The following is an 8,057-nucleotide window of genomic DNA, read 5'->3' on the forward strand; positions in this document are numbered from 1 at the left end:
GCGCGATCGCGCGTAAATTGGCGCGGCCGTGCGCACGTCTCTGGTTTCCTTCGATAATGAGGTGCGCGCGGTCGCGCGAGAATTGGCGCGGTGGCGCACGTGCTACTGTGCTTGCCCACTGGTCCTTGAGCGCGCTGCTGCGCGAGTTGTGGCGCGCATGCATCTGTATATAACACCTTTTTTTTAACACACCTGCAAACATTAAAGCAAATCAAATTATTACTATAAATGAATAATTAAAATCAATGAATAAAAAAATAAAAATGAAATAAAATGAACAAAATGAATGCGAAAAATAATCGTGGGTTGCCTCCCACGAAGCGCTTGGTTTAATGTCATCAGCCTGACTACCAGTCCTGTTCAATTAGGTTCACCCAGGCTAAGATTGTCAATATTCCTCACTTCAGTTCCATAGTATGCCTTAACCCGCTGTCCATTGACCTTGAAAGTTCGTCCATCACTGCATCTCAGCTCGATAGCCCCATGAGGATATACTGTTTCTACTACAAATGGCCCTGACCAACGCGACTTCAATTTACCAGGGAACAACTTCAGACGTGAATTGAATAACAGCACTTGCTGTCCCGGTTTTAGTTCCCTTCGGACAATGATTTTGTCATGCCACTTCTTAGTTTGCTCTTTGTAGATCTTGGCATTTTCATAAGCGTCGTTTCGGAATTCATCCATCTCACTTAATTGCAGTTTTCTGACATCGCCAGAAGCTTTCAGGTCGAAGTTCAATTTTTTAACTGCCCAGAATGCTCGGTGCTCCAGTTCTAGTGGCAAGTGGCATGCCTTCCCAAATACTAGCCTATAGGGAGACATCCCAATAGGCGTCTTGAATGCAGTTCGATAAGCCCATAACGCATCATCCAACTTCATAGCCTAATCCCTCCGGTTGGTGTTGACAATTTTTTCCAGTATTTGCTTAATTTCTCGGTTGGATACTTCAGCTTGTCCATTCGACTGAGGATGATATGCTAGTGCCACTTTGTGCTTCACATTGTATTTAGCCAAAAGTGAGTTGAAAATTCTATTGCAAAAATGTGTACCTTCGTCACTTATGATGGCTCTCGGTGTTCCAAACCTGGTGAAGATGTTCTTATGCACAAATATCGCTACAACATGAGAGTCATTAGTATTGGTTGCGATTGCTTCCACCCATTTCGACACATAATCAACAGCTATTAAAATATAAGAATTACCAAAAGAAGGGGGAAAAGGTCCCATGAAATCTATGCCCAGACATCAAAAAGTTCCACTTCCAAGACATTTGTCAGTGGTAATTCATGACGCCTAGATATGTTTCCTAACCTCTGGCATCTATCACATGACTTTACTAAGGTAAAACTATCCTTAAACAAACTAGGCCAATAAAAACCAGATAGAAATATCTTAGCTGCTGCTCGTGATGCTCCAAAATGTCCACCATATGGTGAAGAATGACACTTCTCCAAAATTTGTTGAGCTTCGATACCCTCCACGCATCTCCGAATCACTTGGTCAGCACACCTCTTATATACAAATGGATCATCCCAATAATAGAACTTGATGTCATGGACGAACTTCTTCTTCTGATGATAGCTCAAATCTCGAGGAAGGGTGCCACAAGACAAAAAATTAGCAATATCAGCAAACCAAGGAAGTATAGAATTTACCTCGAAGAGTTGCTCATCAGGGAATGTTTCTTGTATAGCTCTCTCTACTCTCTTCTCTTCCAGCTCAAGCCTCGACAAGTGGTCAGCCACTTGGTTTTCACTACCCTTTTTATCCTTGACCTCAAAGTCAAATTCTTGTAATAGCAAAATCCACCTTATCAGGCGTGGTATTGCATCCTTCTTAGCGAACAGGTAGCGAATAGCTGCATGGTCAGTGGAAACGATTACCTTTGTGCCGATCAAATAAGGCCTGAATTTGTCGAAAGCAAACACTACTGCAAGCATTTGTTTCTCAGTTGTAGTGTAATTTTGTTGTGCAGCATCCATTGTGCGGCTTGCGTAGTAAATTGCCCTAAACATCTTTTCCCTTGTTTTGCCTAAAACAGCGCCCACTGCATAATCACTTGCATCACACATTAGCTCAAAGGGCTCCTTCCAGTCCGGCACTATCATGATCGGTGCAGTCACCAATGCCACTTTGATCTTCTCAAATTCCTGCAAACAATCATCATCAAATATAAAAGTCGATTCTTTTTCAAGTAAATTATATAGGGGTTTAGTGATCTTAGAAAAATCTTTAATAAATCTACGAATAAAACCACGCATGTCCTAAGAAGCTCCTTATTCCCTTGATGCTCTTTGGCGGAGGAAGTTTTTCAATGGCAACCACTTGGCTCTGTCTACCTCTAGTCCCCGAGAAGATACTTTATGTCCAAGAACAATGCCCTCTTGGACCATAAAATGGCATTTCTCCCAGTTAAGGACTAAGTTCTTTTCTTGGCATCTCTACAAAACAAGGGATAGGTTGTGTAAACAATGATCAAATGAAGAGCCAAATACCGAGAAGTCGTCCATGAAGACTTCCATGATCTCCTCCACCATGTCTGCAATTATGGCCATCATGCACCTCTGGAAAGTGGCAGGTGCATTGCATAGCCCAAACGGCATTCTCCTAAAAGCAAACGTGCCATAGGGACACGTGAAAGTAGTCTTCTCCTGATCTTCTGGCGCTATAGCAATTTGTTTATACCCTGAATAACCATCTAAAAAGCAATAACGACAATAGCCAGCAAGTCTATCAAGCATTTGATCAATAAAAGGCAGTGGAAAATGATCCGTTCGTGTAGCATTGTTTAACTTTCTATAATCAATACATACTCGCCAACCATTTACAGTACGAGTAGATATCAGTTCATCATTTTCGTTTCTAACTACAGTTATTCCACCCTTTTTAGGCACAACTTGTACCGGAGATACCCAACTACTATCAGAAATGGCATAAATGACACCATCATTTAACAATTTTAGCACCTCATTTTTCACAACCTCTTTCATTGCTGGATTCAATCTCCTCTGGTGATCCACAGAAGAAGTATATGACTCCTCCATCAAAATTTTATGCATGCATATAGTGGGGCTAATTCCCCTAATATCATAAATCGACCATCCTAAAGCAGTTTTAAATTTCCTCAATACTCTCAATAATTTATCTTTTTCAGCACAAGTAAGAGAGGAAGAGATGATTACCGGATACGTCGACTTTTCACCTAAAAATGCATAGCAAAGGTGACTTGGCAGCTCCTTCAAATCAGGGGAAGGAGATATTACCTTTGTTTGCTCATTTACCTCCAATTCCTCAAGCGGTGCATCCATTTTTCTTTCTTTCTGTGATGCTTCAAGAGCCAACAACTGTTCTTTCACTTCCCAATTGTTTTCATCAACAGTTCCTGCAGCGCTTGTCAAACAGCTCTCCAAAGGATCCCTAGTTCCTGCACATTCAAGAGACATACATGAGTCTATATTATCAATGATTTTACAAGTGCTTACCTCATTTGATCCCTTCATGGCGTGATAGATATTGAAAATGACTTCTTCTCCACCAACTCTTAAAGTGAGTTCACCCTTATGCACATCTATCAATGCCCTTCCAGTCGCCAGGAACGTTCTCCCAAAGATTAATGGAGCATCCTGATCCTCTTCCATATCTAAAATCACAAAGTCAGCAGGAAAAATAAATTTATCCACTTTTATCAGTACATCTTCGACGATCCCACGTGGATACGTGAGACTTCTGTCCGCAAGCTGTAAGGTGATAGTGGTAGGTTTGACTTCTCCAAGCTCTAGATCCCTGTAAATAGAAAATGGCATCAAATTAATACTCGCTCCTAAATCACACAAAGCTTTACTACATTTAGAACCACCAATAAAGCAAGGAATAGTAAAACTCCCTGGATCTTTTAATTTCTGTGGTAATTTCTTTTGCAGGATGGCGCTACATTCTTCAGTCAATTTCACAGTCTCAAAATCCTGCAGCTTCCTCTTCTTAGACATCACATCTTTAATAAATTTTGCATAATTCGGCATTTGCTCTAAAGAATCAGCAAATGGTATGTTGATGTGTATCTTCTTAAAGATCTCCAAAAATTTTGCAAACTGATCATCCAATTTCTTCTTTTTGAACCTCTGCGGATATGGAAGAGTCGGCTGAAATACAGGAGGTTGTTCGACTTCAACTTCGGCATTGGGCTTTTGATTTTTCTCTTCTTTTTCATCCTCAAACTCACCCTCTTCAAATGTCTTCTCCTTGTCCATTCCCTCCTTGGAACTTTGCACCTCTAACTCTTTTCCACTCCTCAAAGTGACTGCCTTGCACTGTTCTTTTGGGTTAACTTCCGTGTTACTAGGAAATTGACCCCTGTTCTGATCTCTCAAAGCGTTGGCCAACTGTCCGATTTGTGTCTCCAGAGATTTCATTGTGGCCCCCATATTTCCCATGTGAGTCTCCATGTTGTCCAGATGAGACCCAGTTCTTACCATCTTTTTGCAAGACTCAGCAACAAATGTTCCTGCCAAATCCTCAAACGAAGGCTTTCCCTCCCCCTTTGATGTATTGAACCCTAGTGGAGGATTCAACACATTTTTATTATTTGCATAAGAAAAATTTTCATGATTTCTTAATCCTGGATGATAAGTATTAGGGGGAGGGTTACCTCGATATGTTCCGAATCCTCCAAAATTTCTGTTGTTGACGTACTGGGCTTCTTCAGTAATAGATTGTTCTTCAGCAACAGTCGATGGACTCTCAGTTTCTGATATGCTCACTTTGTTCATAGCTGCGAGTTGTGTGGTCAGTGCGGACACCTGTGCAGTGAGTGATGTAATATGGTCCACAGCATACACTCCGGCTGTCCTTTTTACTCCTGCCCTTTAAGAAGGCCATTGGTAGCTATTTAGTGTCATCTGTTCAAGCAAGTCATAAGCTTGCTCGGGAGATTTAGCAAAGATCGTGCCACCGGCTGCAGCATCCACTGTTCCTCTTGTTTGCCCATTTAGACCGTTGTAGAATAATTCAATTTGCACCCAGTCTTCAAACCCATGGTTCGGGCACTTTCTCAACAACTCCTTGTATCTTTCCCATGCCTCGTACAATTGCTCAAAATCTGTCTGCCTGAAAGTGCTAATCTCAATCTTCAACTGTGCAGACTTTGCAGGAGGAAAGTATTTTGCCAGAAATTTCGTTGCCAGCTCCTGCCATGTCAAGATACTTCCCAAGGGAAGCGATTGGAGCCATCCTCTAGCTTGATCCCTGAGAGAAAACGGAAACAAGCGCAGTCTAATAATATCATCAGGAACATTATTAATCTTTACCGTATCCGTTATCTCCAAGAAGGTCCTCAAATGAACGTGAGGATCAGAAGTGGCAGTCCCAGCAAACTGGTTTTGCTGAACCATATTGATTAGAGCAGGCTTCAGCTCGAAATTATGCGTTGATGGTTCCTCTTGCAATACCAGAGTAATGATTGCTGATCACTGATAGGTATGGCCTCTGGCGGGATGTGTCTGTCATTTTCTCTGTGTTCAGTCATTGCTTGGATCTCTTCTCTTCTTGCCTTTCTTAACTTTCTCGCAGTTCTTTCGATCTCCGAGTTAAAAATCAGCAAGTCTGAGTTTTACGATCTTAGCATACACTGTCAAGCAGGAAAAAATGAAAAACTTAATCAATATAAAATAAAATAAAAAATAAAAAATAAAAGCTCTAAATTAAAATCTAGACTAATTGGTAACAATACTGATATAAATTCAAATTTGACACTCCCCGGCAACGGCGCCAAAAACTTGTTGGTGTTTTCACTACCACAAGTGTATGGTGTCAAGTTTTAGTACTGGTTAGAGTACAGATATCGATCCCACGAGGAGTGTATATAGAAATGTATATCAGTGCTTGTAATTAAAATAGTCCAAACTTTATCTAGACAATTCGATAGAATGGTTGATTTACTTAAACGAATAGACTGAAAACAAATAATTAATCTAATACCGGATTGAGGAAAATATCTTGAAGAGAAAGTATCTATAGAAATGACTTCACTAAGTTTCCAAGACAATTATTCAAGTTAAATTTATATTCCTGAATTCCAATTATTTAATGGCCAAGAACACTTAATTATTTTATTCTCCCTTTTCCAAGTGACGAATAAATTGTATCTATCAAACTTCGATTCAATTATTCCTAATAAAAATCTAAGTTTAATTTATAAATGCGGACAATGTTCTTACCTAAGCCTCGCTAAAGTTATACGTCTTCCGAACGCTATAAACATTTAACGATGTGTCTCTAATGATCTATAATCCTAGTCCCTCTCCCGAGTTGTAGAACTAATCAGACAGCATACAATTTATGGCCAGTAAATTGCAGTCAACTCAATACAAAGAAACACAATTAAACAGAAAGGAATTCAATCATATAAATAACCGAGTCAAATTATTGTTTCCATAAAGCTACGTCATTCTCTAGACTAGAAAATTAGTTCATGACGAAATTGAAATAAAAACAACACATGTTCAAAGTTTTAGACATTGAAATACGAGAAATGATAAACACGAAAGACAGATATCAAATCCGAAGTGTCGTCTCTGTCCCCAGATTCGTCGCTCTTCTTCTTTGTAATCGATCTTCGCGTGTCTTGCCTTCGTCTCGCCTTCTCTCCGACTCTTCTCCCAGTATTTTCGTCCAAAACGACGTCTGTTTTCTCGTGTGTTTCTCCAAATGACGGCCTCCATTTCTGACCTAGCGGCGTGCGTTATATAAGGCTTTCTGGAACGCCGTGCGCGCGATGGCGCGAGTTCTGGCACGGTTGCGCCTGCGCTTGTTGCTCATCTGGCCCGTGCATGTGTGCGCACGGTCGCGAATGAAGTCGCGCGGCCGCACGTAAGCGTCTGGTCATTCGCTTGTATGGGTACGCGTGCGCCTGCACGTGATGTGGCAAGGTCGCGCGCGTCTCTCGGGTTTTCTGCTGCTTCTGTGCGCGCGGGTAGCGCGAGAACTGGCGCGATGGCGCGCACCTCTCTAGTCATGCGCCTATTTACCTGTGTGCAGCGGCTGCGCGTGAAGTGGCGCGGCCACGCGCGCACTTCTGTCCGATGGCGTGCTCGTGGCTGTGCATTTCTTGGTCCACTTGGCTTCGTGTCCGCTATTTTCTCCATTCCTGAAATGACAACAGAAACAAACCAAAAAATGCATCATTCTGTTCGAAACAAGCATAATTCAAAATGGATTCTAATATAAATTAAGTGCAAATCTTGCACTTATCAGAGGTATGTACTAATCTCTACCTTGGAGTCAAAAATTTTGGGGTTTGAGCATGTCAAAGAGTTGTATGTGCTAGATGAGGATTTTAAAGGTGTATTTGAAACATGTATGCATGGTCCACATGACAAATTTTATTTGCATCATGGTTTCTTATTTAGAGAAGATAAGTTGTGCATTCCTAAATCTTCAATTCGTGAATTACTTGTTAGGGAAGCACATGGGGGTGGTTTGATGGGGAATTTTGGTGTGGCCAAAACTTTAAGTGTATTGCATGAACATTTCTATTGGCCACATATGAAATGTGATGTTTAGCGAGTATGTGATAAGTGCATAACGTGTGGGTAAGCTAAGTCTAGAACACAACCGCATGGATTGTATACACCAATTCCTGTCCCTAGTGAACCTTGGGTTGATATTTCTATGGATTTTGTATTGGGTTTACCTAGGACTAAGAAGGGGAGGGATTCCATATTTGTTGTTGTTGACAGATTTTCTAAAATGGCACATTTATTGCTTGTCATAAAACTGATGATGCTTACTAATATTGCGGATTTGTTCTTTAAGGAAGCCGTTAGGTTGCATGGCATGCCTAAGACTATTGTTTCTGACCGTGATGATAAGTTTTTGAGTTACTTTTGGAAAACGTTGCGGGCTAAACTGCGCACAAAATTGTTGTTTTCTACTACATGTCATCCTCAAATGGATGGACAAACTGAAGTTGTTAATAGAACTTTAGGAACACTTTTGCGTGCCATTCTTAAAAAGAACTTAAAGAATTGGGAAGATTGTTTGCCATTTGTTGAGTTTGG

At 40.9% G+C, this 8,057-nt stretch overlaps 1 protein-coding gene across 1 annotated transcript; it reads right to left on the reverse strand.

Annotated features, from left to right (window-relative positions):
• Nucleotides 1-360: 360 nt before the first annotated feature.
• On the reverse strand, nucleotides 361-4,769 carry LOC142544330 (uncharacterized). Its single transcript, XM_075651387.1, has 6 exons — nucleotides 4,649-4,769; nucleotides 4,152-4,555; nucleotides 2,825-4,061; nucleotides 2,627-2,701; nucleotides 1,315-2,050; nucleotides 361-811 (listed from the first exon to the last, which is right to left on the reverse strand). Exons 1-6 carry the CDS (start codon nucleotides 4,767-4,769, stop codon nucleotides 361-363), a joined length of 3,024 nt encoding a protein of 1,007 aa, XP_075507502.1.
• Nucleotides 4,770-8,057: the final 3,288 nt, after the last annotated feature.

The sequence above is a fragment of the Primulina tabacum genome, chromosome 5 (assembly GCF_025594145.1).
Source record: "Primulina tabacum isolate GXHZ01 chromosome 5, ASM2559414v2, whole genome shotgun sequence".
NCBI lineage: Eukaryota > Viridiplantae > Streptophyta > Magnoliopsida > Lamiales > Gesneriaceae > Primulina > Primulina tabacum.